Source organism: Mixophyes fleayi, chromosome 5, assembly GCF_038048845.1.
Source record: "Mixophyes fleayi isolate aMixFle1 chromosome 5, aMixFle1.hap1, whole genome shotgun sequence".
In the NCBI taxonomy this organism is placed as follows: domain Eukaryota; kingdom Metazoa; phylum Chordata; class Amphibia; order Anura; family Limnodynastidae; genus Mixophyes; species Mixophyes fleayi.
Genome location: NC_134406.1, coordinates 28,609,819 through 28,635,841, shown reverse-complemented (window position 1 = coordinate 28,635,841; position 26,023 = coordinate 28,609,819). Strand labels below are relative to the sequence as shown.

General features: G+C 39.6%; 1 protein-coding gene across 6 annotated transcripts in view; it reads right to left on the bottom strand.

Annotated features, from left to right (window-relative positions):
* The window catches only part of CACNB2 (calcium voltage-gated channel auxiliary subunit beta 2), a 243,637-nt gene that overhangs the window by 78,054 nt on the left and 139,560 nt on the right, over positions 1 to 26,023 (bottom strand). Inside the window, exon 1 of one of the 6 annotated variants that reach the window (XM_075211928.1) lies at positions 10,204 to 10,623. The exons of the other annotated variants lie outside the window; for them this stretch is intronic. Within the exon in view, the coding sequence (XP_075068029.1) occupies positions 10,204 to 10,236 (33 nt within the window). The 5' untranslated portion in view covers positions 10,237 to 10,623. Of the gene's footprint in view, positions 1 to 10,203; positions 10,624 to 26,023 lie in introns of those variants that run through there. 6 annotated transcript variants of the gene reach the window in all.

Genomic DNA, 26,023 nt, shown 5'->3' with positions numbered 1-26,023 from the left:
TAAAAGTGGTGTGCACTGTGTCTGTCAGATGGGGTGATGGTAGGTAACAGTGGTGTGCACTGTGTGCGTCAGATGGAGTGAGGGTAGGTAACAGTGGTGTGCACTGTGTGCGTCAGATGGGGTGAGGGTAGGTAAAAGTGGTGTGCACTGTGTCTGTCAGATGGGGTGACGGTAGGTAAACGTGGTGTGCACTGTGTGTGTCAGATGGGGTGACGGTAGGTAAACGTGGTGTGCACTGTGTGTGTTAGATGGGGTGATGGTAGGTAAAAGTGGTGTGCACTGTGTCTGTCAGATGGCGTGAGGGTAGGTAAAAGTCGTGTAAAGTGTGTCTATCAGATGGGGTGAGGGTCCTCTCCGCATACATTAGAACCGGTCTGCACAATATAGTAACATGCACACAGCCTCTGTCTCCAGACAAGCACATGCATTTACTATTCTTGCATTTTATCTCTAGTCACCTCATTCTGGAATATGGCCATGCCTGTAAAATCAATCAAATGACCTTTAATGACCCAGTGATCTCCCATTACATTAACTGCGCAGGGCTCGTCTGCTGTACAGCTTAGTACTTGAAATAAAGACGGACAACATTTACTTGTTGCAAAAGAATGAGACAAAATAGTATTGAGCAAACTGAATAAAACACTGTAATAAGACGTAACCATGGTAAATACTTGTCACAAATCTCTGTAAGTTATGACACGAGAGCGGCTTGATGGTGAAAGCAGAGACCACTCTTCAACAAATGCACAAATTGGGCCCCATTTAGAGTCAGGAGTAGAAGAGGGGGCGTGGTCTTAGCGCAACTCTAAACTGCAGTGTACAAGTAAAACGTCATTTTACTATTTTATGGAAAAGCTGCCAGACAAGTATTTGCAACCATGAAATAGTTACTCCAACGAAAAAAGAAGTGCATGTTCTCCTATAGATCTTGAAACGCATTGTGCTATCAGTGTGCCATGCCGACCTCATGCACAACATCAGTTCTTGGCATTCACACATTAAAGTCCGATGCACCAGGAATGCTGCAGTGTTGATCCTAGGCCACCGCACCTATTCCAGTGACATAGTTTAAAATCCCTAATAGCACAGCATACTGATACTGCAGCAGGTTCTGGGCTTATGGATACCTGTGCCGGGTCCCCTCCTCTGTTCCAACACTACAGGTGTGCAGGTTCTAAGCACCAGGAATGCTGCAGCAATTACCACTTGTGATAAACTTTACTACATGTAAGTGTGAGTGAGTGAGTTGCTGGTTATAAACCTGCTGCAGCTTCAGTGTGCCTAGTATGGGGTCAGAGTGATAGAAATGCCTACAGGTTAATGAACCCTACATTTACTCAAACAGATCACATTTCCAGCTAGCTGTTTCCCGCTGTACCTTAATGTAGACTCAATATAGATCTCTTTCGGAGGAATTAATGCCTGAATTGTGTCCAAGATCTATATTGAGTCTACATTAGGCTATCTATCTATATCTATATATCTAAAAATAATTATATATATATATATATATATATATATATATATATATATATACACTATCTATATATCATCTATCTAATCTTTCTATCTATATCTATATTTTGTTTAATTACATTGGTCTAACTATCTTTTGTTCTCTCCCATATTAACAAATGTGTTCTCTTAAATACACCGTAGTTCCATTTGCGTAACGTCTTCTTTATTCTGGACATTAGTTTAATTCCCTTTGCATTTGTGATAAAAAACATGTCTATGATCATGCTTATTAACTCGCAGACAACTACAAAAGAGCCACTTTCTTCTAACGTCTGACAGTGAAAGCTACAGTAAGTTCCTTGAGGTCAATTGTACAACAACACAGGCTGAAGAAATCTCATACAACATGGGTTTAAGTAGCATATTTAACAAATTATACTGTAAATGATAACCCAAAACTAAAAATGTACCAAGGGGGGGAGAGGGGGTACAAAGAAAATTTCAAAACGAGTCTATGCAACAATATACCATGAGACATCATATGAAAGCCTTATAGATTATATGGTCTGGTCTATCCTCCATCTTGCACACCCCCACTTGCAATTAACATATACACACACACACACTGAAATTTGATAATACTACAAGGTTAACTTTGTAACATAAGATAGGCACATTTATACATATATAAAATAGCTGAAGCAGGCAATGCATTGTATTTTATGCAAAATGTATTATGTTTTATACACTGTGGGCCTGATTCATTAAGGATCTCAAATGGAGAGGATACTCATTTCAGTCTCCTGGACAAAACCATGTTACAATGGAAGGGGTGCAAATAAGTGTTCTGTTTTACACATAAGTTAAATACTGCCTGTTTTTTCATGTAACACACAAATACTTGATAGCTTATTTGTGCACTGAAATTTAAAGTTGATATATGTGTGCTACATGAAAAAAGTCAGTATTTAACTTATGTTTTAAACAGAACACTTATTTGCACCCCTTCCATTGTAACATGGTTTTGTCCAGGAGACTGAAATGAGTATCCTCTTCATTTGAGATCCTTAATGAATCAGGCCCTGTGTTATTATATCTGCAAAGAGTTACTGAAAATACCTGTTGTTAGCAAGAATACATATTATAGTAAATGAGACTTTGTAGAAATCCTTTCTTGTTATGATATACATTATTCCCTGTATTATACTGTGGTAATCAGAGAATAGAGCAGATATTGAAATATATGATAAATACCCAAGTAGCTAACACCATGCTTCAGCAACTTGAAATAAAAACACACAGTTATTAATATTCTGTTAAAATCTGCTAACCAATATGTAGGGCTCTAGATTATCATTATTTACAATGAAACTAAAAGAGTTTGCCATATCTAGAGAGTGTTAGAAAGATTTGGAAGACAGACCACTGGATTGCTGAAATTCAGAAGACTTTCAGAAGATTTAAGGGACGTTTCCCTTTAGAAGGCAGCGCCGCTTTAAATTTAAGCTGTCATCTCGCCGAACTCCCGCGAGTTGATAAAACCAGAGATTTATACATTTACCCCTAGCTGTCATTTTGTAAAATGTACTAAATAAATGATAACTAGAATCTGATTGGTTGCTATAGGCAACATCTCCACTTTTTCAAACCCGCAGTTTAGTAAATATACCCCAAGGTCTCTATTGTAAGGATAAAAGTACAGAATTTTGAATGACCGTTACAACAGTCAATACAGATGTTTTACAGGAAGAAGCTGTGCAAGACTAGGGGGCATTGTGCCAGACCTACAGTCAGGAATTGTTGGGGTCTAGTTACATGAGTGAAAGTGTGGGTGTATTTAGTTCTAAAAGATAGAACAATTGGTGTACCCAATAATAACATTATATTAAAATGTTATGCTTAAAGAACAAATCAAGCTTAGCAAAATATTACAGAGCTAAATTATGAACAAAATAATTGTAATGTTAAATACTCTAAGATTTGAGTGTCTTGCAGCCATAAATAATATAATATACCTGTGGAATGTGGGAACTTATACATAAGAGTTCTTTTAAAGTCTTGGAAGAAAAAGAATAAAAAAAAAAACTACAAGTAAAGAACAGATAATGAAAGCCTCTCAATCGCACTTGAAATTCCACAGCAAGGGGAGCTTCCAAGGCTGAAGGCATATCTATACAGTATATACATATAGGAGTCAGTGTGTTTAGTTGAAATGAGCCAAGATGTAATTCATAAGGTGAATAGAATCATCTAAACAGTGAATCTCTTACGCCTAAGTATAATAAAGGGATTCAAAGTGTTATTTTGTATAAGGAGTAACCGTAGATGGGGCTATGTATTATCAACCTATATAAACAAAACTAGAGGTATCTGTATAATGAGAGATGAGGGCAATACTCATCTGCCTAACAGTATAAACAGCAGAAACAACATACATGATGGGTAACGTTAGCAGAACATACGGAAAGTGCTGCAGAATTACTACATGTGCGGACATCAAGGGCCCGAGTCATTAAGGAGAGTAAGATTAAAAAAGAAAAAGAAAAAAAAAAAAGAGTAAATTTGAGGAGAATGGCCTGCTCCTCAGAGAGTCCAGGAGACCTACCCAGAAATCAGGAGTATAATTTACACCTCTCTTCTAATATGTTAATTCGGACTCCAGTACCACCTCTACTCTGAAGACACCCAAATCCACCTCTTGCGTTAGACCCCAGTTACAGGAAAGTTCTACCACTTGCACCAAATAGCACAATACAGAGACAACACAGTTGTAAAATGATAAATCTTGAGTCTTTAAGGTGAATAGCAGATCACCTACAACACTCCTTTCATAATATAGAACAGGACTGCAACTAGGCCTGAAGTATAGTCACAATGCAGAGATAACATGACAGTTCCCAAGAAGTAAAAATCTAGATAAAGATATGCACAGTTCATATTTTGATGAGCATCAGATAATTAAAAGAACATCAGTATTTGGATTTCATGTAACTTACAGCATATAAGTGCTCACCACGTAAGTTTATGGTAGTATTGAATCAATTGAAACAACTGACTCTAAATGGTAATTACAAGTCCCAATACATATGGAAGCTGACAGGAAGGTACAGGATTGTTACTTGCAATAGAGTATTTTCATCACCCGACTGACCCGACTGCAATTACCAGCAACAAAGAGGACATACTGGGAGAAGTTCAGAATGACACCCGGGGGTCCGAGTTTCCGGCGGATATGAAAAGTGAATATGTTGCCTATAGCAACCAATCAGATTCTAGATATCATTTTGTAGAATGTACCAAATAAAAACTCCCCCGGAGTGAGTTGGATTAAAGGAACCAGAACAGCAAACATAAGGGAGAAGCTGATGAGCAGTAAAGCAGTATGGCTCCAACACTGTAGTAGGACACACAGTGACAACCACAGAGATGGGGCGGCACTCACAGATACAGGAACGGAGTACACTTAGACGTGCAATCCTGGAGAGCAGTGAGTGGACACGGACTCCTCCAATGCGGGAACAGAGCACAGCAATAGTTCAGTGCTTGATAGCAGCAGGTGGTATCAGACAAATCCAATGCAAAGCTCAGTTCAATAAATATAGGTTTCAGTCTCAAATAGGATAGAGAGGTACAACACTGGCACAGCGGTGTGTAGTAGCAAAATGCCCACATGCAAATAAGTAAATTGTAGTCAAACAATGCAGAGGTCAGCTAGCAGCAATGGTTAATGCAAAGCAGGGTCAGTAAGGATACAGGGTACAAGTAACTGGGCTGCTGGATACTGGTCTGAGTAACTACATCATCTGGCAAGAAATCTTTGCACTGACCGGATCTAAGCACAGGACGTCCCCCATGTGCTGGTCATTAGCCAGCTATTGTCAGAAAAGGCTCCTACTCAGCTCTTTTAGCCATAGTTACCTACTCTCCCAGGCTATCCGGGAGACTCCCGAATTTCTGTGAGTCTTCCTGGATTCCCGGGAGAGCAGGGAAACTCCCGGTTTTTGGTCACTTCATTAGATAAGTGGCGGGGCTTATGACACGATTCCCGCGTCATTGTGGCCCCTGCTGAAATAGGCTAGAAACTGTGATGTCAGTTTAGGGGGGCGGAGCCACATGTCAATTATTTTCACTCGTGAGAATTAACAATTCACTGGGGACCAGCGACATCGCTACACCCCACAAAATGGCTTCTTCCACCCTAGCTGAGAGGTGAATTTGTAGTAGGTCTTTTATTTTTAGATACACATTTTTTCAGACATTTGCAATACCTAAAGGCAACTTTTTACAACCACTGCATTACTATAGCACCTCAGATAAAACCAAGTAAAAACATTTAAAATCCGCTGGCCTATCAGATGCTTCGCCGCAGCTTCCCAAGCCATGAATCATACATAATTGTTTATGTGGACTGCTAACACGAGTCTTTTCTCTCAATTGAAAACATATGTCTGCTCGGCAGAATATTTTTAGACGTTTCAGTTAATGAAATGCTGCTTGACTACAAAAGTGTAGTTGGTTGTTTTGTTGTGTTGGTTTTTTTTCATTTGCAGTCACTTCTTATATGTCCATCACTTCCTCCTCGGTTGTCGGCATATACAATCCCAAGACATTATTTGGACTTCAGCTTAAATTCCTTTAGCGGGCCTGCATACACTCAGATGTCACAGAACCTCTCCAAGCACCATAAAAAGGAGACAGCCTTTCAACATGTGCAACACAGGGTTTAGTATTAGAAAAAAAAAAGAGTTTGTGAACAAGTGGTATTTTACTTATATAAATAGTTTTAGCTGCATTCTTTTAAGATTTGGCCTTAATATGAACTCTTGGAACTATGAACATTTGTATGCCATACTTGTCTACTGCCCTGGTCCCATGGAATTCCCAGGAGGTTCCCGAATTTGGGGGAGTCCTCACGGACCCCGGAAGAGTAGGCAAACCTCCTGGATTCGCCAAAATCCACGGCATTGAATGGCGGAGAGAGACTTAATCGCGTCATTAATCCCCGCTATTCAATGCTGTGAGTTTCGGCATTTTATAGTGGGGGTGGGGCTATGGTGACACAACGACGTCACCACGCCCCCTCCTACACCATGTCACATGACTTCTCCCCCCCCCCGATCTCAGTTTTGAAAGCTGGCATGTATGTTGTATTCCCCTACAGATTTTAAATGGATAGTACTACAAAACACAAGGGATAATTGTGCATAGATAGCAGAACAGGATTTTGCATAGATTGGACCCTTCCTACGCTACAACAACACAACCTACTGATAGCAGATTCCATACACAACACTGTACCAGCACTTCATTTCTCCTGTTCCTGCTTTATATAATATATTATTTATCAACAGTTATTTATATAGCACCTGCAAATTACATAGCGCTTTACAGAGAATATGTAATCCGTCCCTACACAAGTGAAGCTTATATTACGTTTCCTTTATTATATTACATTATATTCCCTATATTATATATATTGTATTACATTATATTAGATTATATTTACAGACACTAGGGTTAATTTTATCAGAAATCAATTAACCTACCAGTAAGTTTGGAGGAAAAAAAAACAGAGCACCTGGAGAAAACCCACAGAAACACAGGGAAAACATACAAACTCCACACATTCCGTGTTTGGAATCAATGAGCCCCAGGGCTGCAAGGCAGCAATACTAACCACTCTGCACTCATTTAATTGGCTGTACAGAGTATACCAGTTTGTGATATGCTGCAAAAATAAAGCTGAGAGCTGCCATAACATTTTCTGAGAATAGCCATAACATTATTAAAATTTTTAAAATGACTGCAAAAGATGCTGTTTCCCATAGCAACCAAATAGATGTTTTGATTCAGTTTCTAAACTACACTAGACAATAAGATAGAATTTGATTGATTGTTATGGGTAAATAGAACAAAATCTCTGTAAAACGCATGTTTGTGCTATATAAATAAAGTATAATAACAATAATAACAATAATAGATAACATCATCTTTTCTATTTGCTTATAATGTCCTACCTTTGCTTATAAATGTTGTCTAGCATCTAGAAGGCTGCAGTGAAGTGTTCCCTGTAATTTTTCAATTCAACTTTACAACAAACCGCAGTGTATCTACATTGTGTGCGGTCCACAGGTGACTCTGAGCCAATGTATATAAACAGTGGGTGGGAAAAGCAGTCCTGCGTTTCACTGTGCTATACCCAAGAAGTATATTTACTAAACGGTGGGTTTAAAAAAGTGGAGATGTTATCTATAGCAACCAATCATATTCTAGTTATCAATTATTTAGTACATTTCACAAACTGCTAGAATCTGATTGGTTGTTATAGGCAACATCTCCACTTTTTTAAACCCGCAGTTTAGTAAATATATCCCCCAAGGGTCCGATCCTCCCTTACTTCTTACCCTACATATCTCTAAACACCCATATCCAGAGACAGCACGGTATGGCAGTAAATTGATACCGTTTTCCGGGCATCCTATAACATGATCAGACCTTGTATAAATTACACATATTTGGTATTGCCATGTTGGGGAAAACTAATGACATTTTGGAATAAATATTTGGGGTAGTACTTATGTCATAAAAGTAATTAGGGGTCAATTAATTTTTCACTATATAGAATATAATGCCTATAAAATAAAATAAATATTCATTACAGTATACTACCATAAGGAATCTCACAAAGAAAACCAATGTAAAATGCGCTTGTATAGCGGCATCACAGATTGGCATAAAGAGCTTGTTCACACATAAGAAAAATGAGTAAAAACATATGAAAACTAACGTACGATCTAGACGTCTTTTTACGATGCATTTTCAATGCCACTTCCATACATTATGCTTTCCCTATCCAATCTATTGTACTGTAACAGATTTCAAACAGAACCTGCTATAGTCTAAGGGGCCTATTTGTATTAGTTCTGAAATCTCTGTTATAACCACCCATACAAAACTTATTACCATCAAATTTTCACTGAGACAACTAAATGATGTTCAACTTCCCAGTGAAATAAAAGTATAAATAATAAAAACATATTTGAAAATAACAGAACAAATGAAAAAAAAAAAAAAAAAAGATTTATTAAAACAATAAAGTATTTTTTTCTTCATTCTTTAAAAGGCTGCAGCAGAGCCTTTCCAGCTGTGAGAACAGAGAGGAAGAATACATAGGATATATTCCTATTTCTCCATGGTACGCTCTGCTATCGCCATCCTGAGATATGGATATAGGGATCGCAGTGGTACTTGTACTCTGGTACAATCGACCTACCAGGAACTCACCCAAAACTATTGTTTAATCATTTCCGATAGAACTGTAACTGTACAATAACCAAGTTCTATTGTGCATATTATCAAGCTGATTTTGCCATATAAATTCCAGCTCAAACAAAAATTGGAAACTCTTTTAATATATGTGTAATTCAACGCTAAGAAGGCAGCTGAGAAGTTCATTACAATAATTACATATCATCTAATAATGGTTTGCTAGATATGAATTTAACATGGCCTTCCTTTTTAATGGTTTTGTATTGGGGATACTTTGGAAACCACACAAGTTCCCTGAGTATGTCACACAATACAATATTTAATTTGTTTGACTACAGAGGTAAGTCTACATTAGAGAAAGTGCAATGAAATATACTAATAATAAAAGCTTGTGCTCCCTTTTACACAAACAGTTTAGCTCACACTGGACAAAAGGAAGAGTGTCGCACAGGAGCTGGGTCTGGGGGCTTCTAGTGAAAACATAAATGCCACTGAGGGGCAGGAAAACAAACTTTATTGACCTCCTTCCTCTTAAGTAACAAAATATTATCTCAGCTCCAATCAGTGCCTGATCGACAACACATAGGCCATCATCAAGGAAGTTTTTTGGGGGGCTTATTTTATTTTGTTTAAAAATTACATGTTTTTGCATTCCCAGCCTCATTACATTGTCTAGCATTGCTCCTCACAGTGACCCTAGACACGTGAAGGTCACGTGACATTTTTTAATTTAATTTTCTTCCATTCCAGGTCTTCCAACAGGTTTCTGGATAAGAGATCCAAGACTGGCAATTGATTTTAACCCTTTCACTGCTGACAATATTTTCATCCCATTGCACAGAGGGGAATTAAAACCTACTGGATTAAAGATGTCCACAGGTCCTGTGACATCATTATCAAAGATAAATCAGAGGTGAGCGTGCGCGTTTCTGGAGCAACTGTTGGTTATTCAAAGAGGTACAGCTGGTCTATGACCAATCCTTCACCCATATAAACGTATTTATCCTCAGAAAGCAACTGGGTTAAATATTTTACTGCAAATCTCAAGGATCTCCAGCCTAGCAAATATTAAGATAAGTGTCCATAAGCTTTGCTCCAATGATAAGTCAATGGGCTCAGTACTTTGCAAAAATCTGCATGTGTTTGCGCCACTTTAGCAATGCATCTTCCTAATAAATATGACAAGGGCAAACTCCCAGTGACAACACGGGCACATTGATGCAAATCGCAGAAGGACTCTGGATAGTATTTAAAATATGTTACAAATTACGGCTATTTAATCAATATCACCAAAACTGTTCTCCATTGTGCTTAGTTAAACTGCAAGTACACAGTTTCATGGAATTACTGTGCTACTATTTCTGTTTGTTATATTTCACAACATTTAATAGCTGCAGTAGTAGTAACTAACAAATCACATGCCATGCTTTGTTAGTAACTTGAAAGAAAGTCATGGAATTGCATTGTTCTTACCTCATCTGATTCCTCACTGCCATAGAGGTACATTTGTGTCGTCCCCTAAGCAAATAAACTAATAACCCAACACTTCCATGAAGCCACAGACAAAAGAGTTCTTGTTGTTATAACATTCTTGCTTCTACAGCTGGGATACAGAGATGGCTCTTTCTCACGCCCTTCTTTCTGTCCAAATAAATACTGTGTATATATATATATATATCTATATGTGAGGCACAGAAGTCAGTCTATGCAATCACAACAGTGCAACAGGCTGCCAGGGACTCAGGATCCAGGGAATGTAGACACCAGCATTACTTGGGATGTACATATCCGTTACTGGGAGATGGGAGGCTTGACTGGGGAGAATAATGCAGGGTTCTGGTAAATGAAAAGGGTCACATGGTGCAGAGAGAGCAGTTCATTGGCTGCCCATATACTATTGAAACTTTCATAGACTGCTTAAAAGACTTTTTATCTAGTGATGACAGGCTACAGTGATTAACAATCACTTTGAAGTACGTGGCTATTAAATCCACAGTAAAGCTACATAATATTTTAAGCACTGCAGAATGCATCTACATTTGTTCATAAAATATTGCTAAATTTCTATCTGTATATGCAGGTTTGTACTTTTTTTAGTTTTAAACTGTAGGATAATATGCAAGAAAAAAAGCAAAATAATGGAGGAAGTTCTAAATATAAATATAGTTGTAAGGCAAATGGGGGTCTATTTACTAAGTATGCCATGTTTACTGCGATAGACAAAAAAAAAATTATCGCTGCGATGCATAATGTTGCATCACAAGTTTTACAAACACCTTGTTTGCGATAAAATGCTAAAGTACCCCAGCCCTGCGATAGAGGAAAGGGCTTCGCTTTGATCCTTCTGCTGTCGCTATGGTTCTTTTATCTTAATGATCAACTGCACATGTCCCAGTAACATATCTAGTCATGCGCAGTTCAATTATGCGAAAGGTTCCGTCTGCATATAGGTCAGTCTATAGGGGTCTGTACACGATGGGGTCCTGAGTTGGCATTAGGATTTTAAGCTTAGCTGTGAAAATTGGATAAATTCGCAGTCCCCATATTAATGCGCTAAGAAAATATAAATGGATTATGGCAGGAGAAATCTATGATTTCTTTTGCACTGATCCCTTTCTAAATAATGCGATGGACATTTTTTTTACGGAGCAAATGTCTGTTTGAATGGCTTTGTAAATAGCCCCCAGCTTAAACTGCATCCTGTACTTTACTTAGTATTCTGAGCTGCAAAGACACTTGTGACTGGAACAGTATGCAAATTGTGTAGGTTTTCGTAAGATAAGTTTTCAGCATATTATACACCACAGCCCCATAAAGCTTATCGATAAATAAATAAATAAATGTAAAAAAAGTGTTGTCACCCACAAAACAAAGCTTGACCAGCCCTGGTGCTGCCAGCCTAGACTGGAACTAGCGAAAATCAGGGGGTACAAAAAAAGAGTGGGGTCCCCCAGAATTTACTAGTACCAGCACTGGGCTTTGCCAGCCAGGTCTGATGGCAAATATAGCAGGGAAACCTGCCAGTTGGGGTCCCCCCTGCCATAGTGCCAAACCAGCCCCCGGGACTGGATTCAGGAGGGCTTCCCACGACCTGAGCTCAGGGTTTGAGTTCAGGCCATGGGAAATTCCCTGGTTATATCTATAACTGTATGAGGGGGGTATTCAATTGTTGCTTTTAACGCGCTAAAACAAAAAAAAACGAGCGCTCTCAAAATATTAGCGTTAATACGGTAATATGCGCGTAAATACCGTTAATACGGTAGTTTACTCGCTTATTTTCATCTCGCAGCTCCCTGAAATTTAGCGAGTAATTACCGTATTAACGCTAATATTTTTAAAGCGCTCGTTTTTATTTGTTTTAGCGCGTTAACGGTAACAATTGAATACCCCCAGGAGCTCTTATTGAGCTAGTAGCTCGCTGCCTATTTTGTTTGTTTTTTCCAAGCCTGGGATCCCTAGATGTCTAACAGATAAGGAGAATGCCATGATGCCAGGCTAGATCTAAGTGAGCAATAAAGAGGGTGAATGAGGGTAGTCTAGGGATGTTTTTGTTAAAATAAATGTATTTTTGAAACAGTGTGTCTGTGTTTGACATTTTTCCCTGACGCACTGTAGATCCCAGCAGGCCCTGGGTGCCAGGGCATGCTGGCATTTGTGCTTCCCCATGTGCCAGCATGCTCTGGCAGCCATGGATCTGTTGGTGCTTGGCTTGGCATGTTGGGACCTGTAGTGCACTATGGACAATCTGTTTTTTATTCAATTTTTTACTACATTAACCCTTACCCACCACACTGGGGGTGTTAGAAGTGCCCAAAACTGGTAAGCACAGGGCTGTACAGGCCGATCCTCCTAAGGAATTCAGCCCCGTGCTGACTGGTTTAACACCATGGCAGGGGGACCCAGTGCTGCGGGTTTCCCTGCAACAATGCCACCCAACCCTGGTAAGCAGAGCCTAGTTGTTGGACTAGTAATTTCACACTTTTTGTCCCCCTGATTCTGCTGGTACCAGCCTAGTCTGGCAGCACTAGCGTTGTTTAAAGTTCATGGGGGGGGGGGCACTATTTTAAAATTAATTTTGCAAACAGCGAAGACTGTGCTGATGGTCAACATCATCACCACAGTTCTTGCACCAGGGGGAAAGCCCCCGCAACAGATACAGACTGAGAGATACAGTCTAAGAGCAGACTGAGACGTATCACTGCGCAAAAACACTTACGAGTCCAACTTCATTGGGCCCTATATATCCACTCCAGCAGGGGGAAGTTCCTGGGGATCTTGCAACAACCACAAGATAGAAATGAAAGAGGCGAGATGATGGCGTAAACATACATTTGCTTTAAAAAAAAGAACTGTAATATCTGAAAATAAAATTGTGTTAAAAAAAAAATATTGGTGTCTCTTTAGGTTTGGTGCATTGTATTAACCTAATGTTCCCAAAAAGTGTGCATTAAATACAATTTTTCTCTACAAATTTAAAGCATCACTTCACTCAACAATAACACTCTAATATAATGTACATAACCATAGCTAATTACATGGCTTTCTGTCTTGTCTGCGCTCCTCTGTTTCATTCTCTGTCACTTGTATCAACCATTGCTAGAGGAAGAAAGAGGATATAGATGAAGTTCCTAACTTGTTACAGAGGTGAATGAGGAAAGGAGGATTGTGGGAAAAGTGGAGGATGAGGTGGCTGAAAGTTGTGGGGAAGTTCATTTTCTTAGAGCTCCAGTCTTAAGCTGGGTACAAACTACAGGATTTTCAACTAATTGTCGTGCCATTCACACGGTAAACTATTGTTAGGTCAGATGTTGCACTAGTGTGTACGCTCCCACAATCATGTTTTATCGTACCAAAGCATATCGTATGTTTTCATTTGGTTTTATAAAATTACTAAAAAATCACAACGATGTGTGGAAGTGTGTATGCAAGCCCTCCCCACCCTTGTAACCGCCAAACCATACACAGCACCCTTGTGACCGCCACACAATACAGAGGGCACCCTTGTGACTGCCACTCAATACAGAAGGCACCCTTGTGACCGCTACACAATACAGAGGGCAACCTTGTGACCACCACACAATACATAGGGCAACCTTGTGACCGCCACACAATACATAGGGCAACCTTGTGACTGCCACACAATACAGAGGGCAAACTTGTGACGGCCACACAATACAGAGGGCAACCTTGTGACCACCACACAATACATAGGGCAACCTTGTGACCACATACTCAAGTACTTAAAACCAGATCCTGATAAAATTGTGGCAATCGATCATGAGATCACGTGAAAAGTTTTTGGGGACATGTTGCAGGTATTTTGTCACTGTATTGCTTTTTGTAAAAACAGTCTCTGGCTTTCAAAAGGGATCTCAGCAGAATGAAGCACTGGAAGGTTGTTTTTGTTTTGTTTTACTGGATTTCTAGCCCTATCAATCCACAGTCAAATGGACAGATTGAGAAAACCTTTAACCAGAGAAGACCAATTTATCACCAATAGCGGAATTCAGAAAAACAGCTGATCGCATTGTATGCTGCCAATTACAACTAAAATAGATTCTATCCTTCACATCCCACAATGCCATATACACACACACACACACACACACACACAATACCATAAACACACACACACACACACCATGCCATATACATACACACGCATAGTGCCATATACACTCCGATACAATATCATATACACACACACACACAATGCTATATACACACACTCACACACAATGCCATATACACAAAAAATGAGAAATACCTACATACATAATGCCATATACATAGACACGTACAATCGTATATACACAAACTGGTAGGCATATAACACTCCACACCCCACCCCTTGCCCCAGGAAAGTAAGCCTCATTGTATGACGCTAATAGCTCTGCAGCTGTACTCTCCAATGACAGGCATCCTGTCTGAGTTATTGCCTGGCTGCCTGTCTCCATTCGATTACTAACAGGGCCAGCTTCAGTGAGCGTCACCAACCCCAACAAAAAAATAATAATTAAAGAACCATAAACAAGATAAAATAAAAAAGTTGGGGGTCTTCGGTACAGTAATTAGTAGCTGCCCCCCCTCCTTTGGCGCATTTCATTGTTTATTCATATATCTGTGTATATGTAGTTGTGTTTAAGTTACATATACTTTTTAAAGAAAATTCTGACTGAAACATGTAAGTGCCATTAGTCTAGATACACTTAAATTTTACACAGGACTTTCCTTACTTATTGGTGATAACTAAAAGCAATTATCACGTCTCTGTATATACCCCTTATTGTACACAAGCAGAACCACCCCTATATCCTCCACCTTTCCAGAGATACAGACCCCCATAAGCTCTCACGTTCAGGGCCCTCTCTACCCTATGTCTCTTGTACCATCTTCTTGTATACCCCAAAATGTACATGCTATATCTTTGTTTATTTTCTATTTGTGTTATTATTTTCTGTTTATCTTGCTTATTTGTACTTTTTTTTGATTTGTAGTTGCACTCACATGTTTTGCTATTGCGTTTATTTGTTAATATGTTTACTCGCATCCTTATATTTTGTATGAAGACTGTCTGGTGCTGAAGAATTGGTGGAGAGTTACAAATAACGGATGTAAACGATATTTTGAATCTGGTAAAGGTTGGATACAGGTGAATAAGGAGCCATGGGTGATATTATCGTCTCATTCCAAATTCCTTTCTGCTAATCTTGGATTCTGTGGTATATTAAAAATAATACTTTGGGTTATTGTCTTCTAGTAAAAAAGAGACTTTCTCAAAAGCTGGTTTAATTATACCAGGTAATAAAGAACCACATTTGATTATGTTTTAACAGTTTTGTTTAGCATAAAAAAAATGTCTATATGTTCTTCCAATTAAAAACATTTGTACAGGAAATTAAACTGTTTAAAAAAAAAACTAAAGTATCACTATATGAGTAAAGATAAACTTTTTTATTCTCTTTGTGCAGTCATTTTTAATTTTTAAATGGCTAAAACATGAATTACTTATCTACAGAAGTCATGCATTAATGCCAAAAGTTGTGGGTGATAGAGAGGCACATGTTGCTTGCTTCTGTGCTATTTTCACACTTGCCCACTCTCTCGGAATGTCTGGGTGGAGTACTGTGGGACTACGGGCAGAGTAGGCTACCTTTCTAGATCCTGCTCCACTTTCTTCTGAAATGGGCAGGAATTGGTCTTGATGACATCCGAACTGCGCAATAATGCAAATTTAGTAGGTCAGTGAATAACTCCGCCCAGCAGGTGGCGCTGCAGCTTTTTTTTTTCACACACAGACTAACACATGCCGCTAGGCTTTTATATTATAAGATAGTGTACATTCATGTGACCTGTATTATTGATTTTTATAGATTTTGTCTTTATATGCTTCTTTGATGAGTAAAAAAAAACCAAAAACACATAAAAGAAAGCTTACGTGCCTGAGGCCTAAGTCTGCACAACTGTTTCTCCTTTATGAGGCACAATAGTTATAATATATCCTGCTACACCTAATACAATAGGCTAATATTTACAGAACACTGTATAATTGTGTATTGTGTTTGGTGAAAAATTGTGACAGAGTTGATTATAATATAAGAGAATGTGGCAATAGGCAATGGTTGAAGTGGAAATTTAGAAGTGGCGGTTTGACAAATGTAATAGGAATGTAAGTGAATGGAGTGTGATTGTGTTACAATAAAGGCAGTAGGAGAATTGGTGGTATGGTGTACCACCGTATACACCCCCACTTCCACCACTGGCTGTAGGACAAGTGCTTTTAAACAGGTCAGTGATCTATCTAATACCATAAAAATGGTAGGGAATATTTTTTTCCTTATAATAAACGTTTTCTCAATGAAGACCGAAGTGATGACATCAGAACGCGCTGTATATACATATATACATATAGGCATCACTTCTGTATTATATGCGCATACATGCTAACATATTCTCTTTGCATACCACAGATAATATTATAGAAACACAAGATTGCATATTATCATAAAATGGGAAACGTTTTTCTACTTGTGATTGAAGTTTCAGATAAGGACCCTCAGACTCACAAATATGCAATAATTACACTGTTCACTCTGTTGCATCCTGATTATTTCACATAGGAAATGTAACATTTCAAAGACTCAACAAATTAAGAGAGATCCACATCAGAAAGAATGTTGGCATTAATGTCTGGGATACTATGTATGGGTTTAGAATGTTTTTGGAAGAGTTTTAATATATGGTCTATGCATCTTAGTCACCAGTCATGGAATACATTTTGGCTGTATAACCTCTGTAACTGAAGCTGTGTTGTGAAAACTCATATTAATGCAGCAATCATACATAGATTGTTTTTCTTCACCTTTGAATAGCAAGTTAAGATCCTCTTAAGCATGCATCGGATAGCTATCATCCTATAAATCATTCTCTTCTTTTCAAAAGTCCCCTATTTGGCAAACAAAAATGGTGGCCAGACACAGTCAGTCTGCTATACAGGCTCACAACTCTCAACATGTTAGGTGATGGCAGAGGGTGGAGAATGAGGATGTGAAAGTTCAGACAGAGCTCTGAGGGAGATTCCAAACCTCTCTGCTCACTACATAATGTGCCATGTGACTGTGGTTGCCATAGTAGTCCAGCATCATAAATCATTAATAGCACCTTGAAGAAAAATACAAAGGGAAAATTGAAAATATCAACACTTCTTATAGCCTACCATATTAATTTTCTCATGGGATTCCTGCTCTAACAACAATAACTATTATACATAAAAACCTATACTTAGTGGAACTTCTCGCACATTTTGGGTGCTCGCCAATAGTGGATTTATATTCCAGACTATCTAGCGCCATCGCTGCTAATTCATTTTGTAGAAACCGAAAGATTAAGTCCATTGTGACTATAGCTCCCCTTCTTTTACATTGAAACTGATATGTGATGTTATCTAGTTGCTAAATGGAGTCATTTGATTCATACAGGACAAGTACTATCCCAAAGAGACTGTATTATGGGCCCAACTTTAATTCTCTCTAAAATAGATTAGTAAGGAACACGAGAGTGGTGGAGAGTTAGAGAGCTAGTAAGGGGACCACACAGATAGGACTAGCACATCTAACTGACACCCATCTGCATGAGTCCAGACATAGTAATTTCAAGGATTATATACATGTTGACTATCAAAAGCCACAGTTGTAGAAAGGCAACAAAGACCAGTGCCTAGGGCAGCAGCTCTTGAGTGGCATCATGATTTACTTATGGCTTGATTATTTTTGTTGCTACACGGAGATTGGCCATAGCCATAGAGTGGCTCTAGATTTTTAAATTTTTAAAGTTTAAGAAACAAGGTATACTCCTGTCACGGTTGTCAAAAATGGAATTAGATCCCTAGGCTCTGCTGAACATGGCTAGGCCCACTCACGGGTGCGGAGTCTAACAGGAAGGTGGTTTTCACCAGGAACCCCCACAAGGGAGTATGATCTTAGCGGCACCGAACCTGCAGGTCGCGCTTCCGTTGGTGAGTGAACAGCAGAACAACGTGGAGGGAAGTAACACTGGTACCAACAGGTAAGTGGTAGAGACACAGGAGCAGTGGAAATATATACTGATGGTCACTGAGGAGAATGCAGTGATGGATAATTGTGGACCCCAGCTGAGGAGTCACAGGAGTGGTATCTGCCCTGCGGAGTAGCGGTGAGAGAACCGAAGCTGTCACAATGATGTACTCAGGAGTTGGTAACAAAGACACTGGAGCAGCGATAGTTCAACACAGGTCAGGAGCTGAGAGCAGACTCAGGGTAACAGCTGATGAGTCACAGAAGTAGTGGCGGCTCTGAGAGGTAGCGGTGAGAGAACTGAGGCTGCCCTGATGAAGTACTCTGGAGATGGAAATAGAGGTACTGGAGCAGCGATAGTTCAACACAGGCCACGAGCTGAGAGCAGACTGAAGTAGCGGAGGTAACTCGGGATAACAGCTGATGTGTCACAGAGGTAGTAGCGGCTCTTAGAGGTAGCAATGCACGAGGAGAACAGGAACCAGAACCACAGGCTGCAGGAAGTGAGCTTGAAGAACAGGCGTCAGGCAGGTGAATTCAGGAGGTTTAAATAGTGCTCCAATAACACCGAGCCAATAAGAAATAGGGAGGAGGTCCTGAAGGGAAACAGAGCTTGCACCTGCGCAGAACTGACTGTAGATAAATGAATGGTGTGAGTCTGACGCCAGGACATGCCAGTTTCAAGATTAGTGAGAGGCAGGTAACGAGACAGGTGCCCGTATGCGGGACCGGAGCGTGACAACTCCGATGCAGTTGAAGAAAAGGGAATTTTATGAAGGCAAATATGTTAAAGTGACTTTCTGAAGATATATTTTGTATGTAAAATAACCATATGCCATACTTGCCGACTCTCCCGGAATGTCTGGGAGACTCCCAAAATAGTGGGTTATCTCCCGGGCTCCTCGAGAGAGTCCTGCAATTTCCCTCATGACATATGGTTGTTCACAACACAGCTTGACAATGTGTTTAGCATCGTCACGCTGCACCCACCATGGTGTGATAGTGCATTTTACTTTGCCCCAGAGGTGGGAGAAGAATGACTATGCAAATTGTGTCAGTGTGTCACAGTCAGTGTGGTGACGTGAATCTTGTCATTAAGTCCTGCCTGACCTGCCTTCAAGGGGCTCCAACATCTCCAAAACGTATGCCATATGCATATGAAGAAACGAATCTTATTCACAAGGGTGATCCTTGTACCCCATAATAATCACTGCAGTTTCCAGGTTCCTGACATACAATCACTCAGACACTTAATTCAGTGTATTCCATCTTAAATTGCGCTTTCAACATATAGACGGCTGAAATTTTTGTGATCTCAACCAATATTCAGCCGACCAATTCACTAGGAGCAAGTGACATCACAGAGGCATCAACGTTACTAGTGAATTCATAGGCAGCTTTCTCATGAAAATTGGTTCTGCCTCCACTGTGAGTAGATGACGGATACACTATGTGGGTAATTGTGTCTCAGGGATTCAGCTTTTCCCATACAATGTTATTAGTCATCAAACAAACTTCTGCTAAAAAAAAAACTGAAACACAAAACACCGGTGTTACAGTGCACTAGACCAAAGCAAGAGTATCAAATTATAACCCAAAACTTTAAACCTTTTTGACCTTTGACTTTTAATTTTGTTCTATGTGTCTTGACACTGAAACTTAATTACACTAAAACAAACTAAGTAGCTTAAGTTTGTTCAATTACCTCTTTAGCTGTGAAGAATTAAAGGTAAACTCAGTGGCTTGAGGATAGAGGATAGACTTCATTCTAATCTGTTCTTTTTTTCCCTCTGCTGCCAAATGAGACATATACAGACTTTTATCTCTGTAAATGTCTCTCGGGTCCAAGCTGGTTGTGGAACTACACATCCCAGGTTGCCCTCAGGGGGTGCAGAGTTTGCCCAGGAGGAGAGTCCATCCACCTGCTCTTGGGCTCTTCTTGTGACACTGATGATAAAAATAAAGAGGTAGCTCTGTAATTGGGACCCTGTCTCTGTGTGGAGATTAGTAGATCAGAGCTATTACAGCGCTCCCTGTACTTCCTAACCATAGGCACGTGGAGCAAGTTTCATTACAGTGAGCTCCCAAGGGAGTTTAAAATAAATAAATATTTATTTACCCATCAACCATTAACCTCTCAACCTCCATCATTAACCCTCCATCATTGATCGTTAAACCCTCATCATCTATCAATGACCCTCCACCACTGATCATTAACCCATCATGCTCCACCACTAACCCTCCATCATTGATGAGTACCACCTAATCTTCAATCATTAACCCCACCCATTTACCCATCACTCACCTAGGCTGCCACACTGCTCCAGAGGGGAAATGGTCATTCATTGATTGTGTCCTTATTTGCCAAGCATCCGATCCTACTTTCTCATGACTGTTCATTCAACTTACAAAATGGCTGCCTGCACTGTGTGTCGGCAACAGGCAGAATTGAACTTCCTAGCTTTATTAATACAGACATGTACATAATGTAAATATCAAACACTTCAAGGATTTCCAAACGCTTAATACTTAAATATCTAAGCAATAAATGGACATCACTGATATAACAGAAGTGATCAAATGAAGCTTTTTTTTGTACATGGGTTCCAAAATTCACACTGAGGCTCAATTCCTGTGGGGCCACAAACGGGTGTCCAAAAACACAGCTCGGTAACACCATCAATTTCCCTTTTGGTTTTAGAAACAGAGATGAAGCAGAAACTGTGTCTGTCTGCGGCTGAATGTCTAAATAAAGCATTTCACTCGATCATTTCCCATCTGCGTTAGAGAACTTGCCATATTATAACCTGTATAGAATTCCTAACAGAGACTATCCATGCTTTGGGAAATAGTTTGGAAATTAAGTATGCAAAACACATTTACATTGCAAGAAATAATCCACACGGGACATGGAGTATCGCACGTGTTTTGCATTCCAAGCAGCTATTTTTTCATGGCGCATTCTTATCCCATATTACATCCTGTCTTCAACCTGTGCCTCACGGAGGAGCCAAGCCTGGAAATATAATCACATTTTAACAGCCTTTATTGCTTCCACCTACTTCTTATGCCACATTTTCCATGCAGTGTAAATGCAGTGTTATTCTGCCTTACGTATGCTGTATATTAGGCGTGTAATAGTGAATTACTAAATTATCCCATTAGCTGTATTAATGTATTTTATTATCCAAAGTACTTCTTTATTGTTTTTTTAAAAAAAAAATAACAACATTTAGAATAATGAAATAGGGACAAAATAAGCTCCACCCCATTTCACACAGACTCTGCCCACAAATGAGCAAATTGCACTAAGCTCCACCCTTTTTGTTAAGCCACACCCCTTTCACAGTCAACAAATAGGGATGTCCCGCCAATATCGAGAAAGTTGGGAGGTATGGGGTACTAAGGGCAGTTTTGAAATGTGAAAATATGCGCCTCTGTAGTTTGCCATGGACCAATATATGCACCAGGAAGAATATGAATGGTGTCAAAATGCCCCTGGGAGATTCAGAGGCCGGTCCTAAAAGGAAGAGTTGAGGGAATGGCGTCATCATGCCCCTTGATGATGCTATCAATTGGGAGAGGCAAAGTGTATGATGAATGAAGATGCAATTTGGGTCATCGCCACATGTCCCCGCCCACTTTGTAGACCCGTCATCGCCCTCCGGGAGCTTAGCAGGCTACAGTATAAGTTCATTATTTGAATAAAAAATAAATAGCTGCAGTTCCAATAATACAACACTAAAGATAAAAGATTTTTTGTGCAAAATATTATCTATGCTTGACTATAACTTTAAATAGTGATAGCGTCCCTATAACAGTAATCTGAAATCATAAAATGCAATTAGAAGTATTTTCTCATGCTCTGAGTCTGTATCTTCTAGGATAAATACACTGCCCTTACAATTGATTCCAACTTATATAAAAATAGCACCATTTCCAACATTTCCATTTTCCATTTTCATCCAGTTTCTGGGACACCACGACTTGACGTGGCACAGAACACACACTATATAAGGCACTGCGCACCACAACATAACATTAATACCATACTTGCCTACTTTTGGAGACAGCTGTCCGGGAGGGGGTCCGTCGAGGGGCGCCATTAGGCTCCGCCCCCTGACAATCTTAGGCAAGTTTAGCCAATCACAGCAGGGGGCGGGGCCACTATGCTGCGTTTGCCCCCCCCGCCATCTTAAAGAACAGCGACAGCTGGATCCGGGATTTTTGCCTGCTCTCTCGGGAGTCTGGGAGAACTCCCAAAAATTCGGGAGTCTCCCGGACATTTTAGGAGAGTAGGCAACTATGATTAATACTGAAGACAACTACAGTACATATATCTTCTGTTTTTCCAACTTCAATCATAAAGCCCTAACTTCAACAACATGCCAAACACTACAAATACTTAGTTGTCCACAACAATAATATGGAAGGCTAAAGAGCACGACTTTGGGAAGTTGTACTATGCATTATGCCTATACAGAAATATTAAGAACGGGCATGGAGAATTACACCCAGAATAGAGTGTGAGAAGGGGTACTGTGCGGCTTTCTATATATGCCGAATAAGGATTGATACTGAGAAACACATCAGCATAGGGAGAATGAGTAGTAGTATTCTGCGGCTGTCCTGATATTCAGATTAAAAGCCGATACTGTTATTTGCATCCAACATACAGAACGAGAGAAGTGGTATTGAGCATCGGTGAGATAAACCTCAAAAAATGTTATTTAAAATCACAGAATGAATGTGTGTTTTTAAAAGTACAAAGCTGACTTCATATACATCCACAAAGTTCACAACAATGTTTTAAAAAGATTTGCATAGATATTAAGCTTACCCTAATAACGTATTTACTCTGAGGAGACATTACATCCCGCTCAAGCATTCCGGATCAGTCCCTTCTCCCAAGTGGATATCACAGGCGGTGAACGGGAAATTAGGAAAACTCTGTATCACATGAATAAAAAATTATCTGTTTCTGTATTGACTCCTTGTCCAATAGATTCAGTTCCATGACATACAGATATCAAGTATAAACTGTGCACCATCACTGCCACTTGTGGATGTGGTGTAGCTGGTGATGTGCTGAAGGGAAAGCTTTAAGTTAGAGATCAACTGAGCGTCCCATCAACATCAATTACTAAGAAGAGACGGCCTGATCCCCTGTGACGTTAACTGCACCAAAACGCTCCTACATACTTGTGCAGGAAAAACACTGTACTACAAGAAATCACAGGCACCAAACCCTCACAAAGAACTGCCCAGGTTCCTAGATCAGAACACATTTTGTCGCTAACAGTAACTTTTTTTAAAAAAAACTTTTTTATATTTTAAACCGAGAATAGTAAAATGTTGCCCTTTGTGCTTGTTCTTTCTTACACATTTATAATTAGATAGACAAATATCTACCAATCAAATACAAAGTACTACTACAGAATGTTGAGCCTGATTCATTAAGGAAAGTAAAGCATAAAAAGGTAGTAACTTTGCACTTAGGCAAAACCATGTTGCATTGTAGGGGGAGGTAAATTTAAACTGTAGAGGCAGCTTTATAATTGCGGTAGGACATGTCCATGATCAACTTTAAATGTCTGTGTAAAAATAAAGCTATCAGGTATTTGTGTGCTACATGATAAAACAGCCAGTATTTAACTCATGTGCCAAATAAACTAATTTGCACCCCTTGCATTGTTACATGGTTTGTCCAGGAGCAAAGCTACTCCATTTTTTTTTGTTTTACTTTCCTTAATGACTCAGGCCCAATATCTTTAAAATATTTAATTTAATATATGGGATAATGAACTAACTACAGCAAATTATAAGGATATTAAGCGTTACCAAGGAGTTCTGTGACCATGCAGGAGGCGGCATCAAAGTGCTTTTATACTGCTCACTAAAGTCTGAGGCGACTTCTTCTGCAATAATTCACAGTAGGGGGTGAGTTATTCCTTATTGGCATAGTTACCTACTACCTCTGTTGGAGAGAGGAAGGGGGGAGGACGCGACTCCCGGGCACCTGAGAGCGGGCATATCTCCAGGAGTGCCTTCATGCTGTGTGGTGAGTCATGTGTCTATCATGCCATGCCCAACCGATAAATACTTCAGGGCAGGCGTGTGATGACCTAATCAGTCATCATGTCCCTACCATTCAGGGTAAACTGAGGTGCCACGTCGAGTATTTGCCTCAAACTGCATCACCAAGCCCCGCCCACCTCCTCTTTATCTTGCCACCAGATTTCTCAGATGCAAGATAGAAAAGGTAGGAAAGTATGTTTCATAGGGAAACCGAGGGGGGAAGGGGGGGGGGGGTTCTTAGTGCCTAGAAACCCCCCATCCCAGCCTGGGGTTCTGTATGCTTGTGGTGGCTGGACCCTGCCCCGGGACCAGCCACTTTGCAGCTTGTGTGCAGATTGTTTCTGTCTGCACTGTTCACAGCCATCTCTCCCCAGCAAGTATTGAAAGCAGCAAGAACAGGTAGGAGAGAGCAGGACAGTCTGTCAACTGTTCTGACACACTCAGTCAGGACTTTGTCCTGATTGTAGGGACAGTTGGGAGGTATAATCCCGCTTCACACAGATCTGCTCGAAAAGGGAGAGCTGTGTGCCCCTAACAGTAGTGCAAGCAGCATTGCCCATGTATATGATGGGGATAGGAAGAGTTGGAGAGCAGCCAAGCACTATCTAAAATTATAGCTACGCCCCGAAGCATGCTGGCCACGCCCACTGGCGGTGTGGCATGGAAACCCCTCTCTACAAATCCTGCATTTGCCCCTGTGTTTATAATGCTCAACTGTTTCTAATGAACACAGATGATAAAATATGACCTCAGAACTGTCACAAAGATGTTATATCATACCTTCCAACTGTCCTGATGTTGTCTGGACATTCCAATTCGCGGCTGTGCAGGGTCAGGACTTAACCAAAATAGGGTAGAATTTTATGGAAATAGAGGCATTTTTGGTGGAACTGTGGGGCTTATTTTGTCCCGATTTCGGGATTCTAAATGTTGGGAAGTATGTTATATAAAGGTATTATTTACACAAGTATAAATTATTATTACCTGTCCATTCTAGAAACAATATTCATTGTCTGCATCAGGAAGACGGCATTGTGTAATATATATATACTACAATAATCTTATTTAATGAGCATACCTCTAATCAAGGACAGTGAACGCTCTTATAAACCTAACCTTTTTTTTTTTCATTCACATTTTTAAATCTATTGTATAAATATTTCTAAATATTAATTCAATGGATTCTTGCTTTTAAATTCTATATATTTATACCTCCACTGTGCATTATGACATGCATCAGATATAGCAATTAATAGTATTAGTTAATAGTATATTGCAAGCTGTTAAGATGCAGAACGCCTTTCTTCTGGCTGCCTATAAGAATAGTGTTTTTCACAATGAACAAAATTGCATTATTTAATATGCAAAATTAAAAGAAAAAACGTTATTTTACTATAAAAAAAACATTCAAGAGGTGATTTACAAACACAATTATTTCAGCTTCATATAAATATTATCATCTGTGTTACATAATACAAATGATATCATCATAGGTTATATAATAAAAGATGTATTTTTATTTAATGTTCACTGAACGAACATATTCCGGTTACCAATAGTAAAAACCCAAGGTTGAGAACACAAGGTCAGAATATAAATGTTAAGAATGTTCTCTAGTCAAATTTCTGTGTGACTGGAAAAGAGAGAGGGAGAGAGAATGCTTA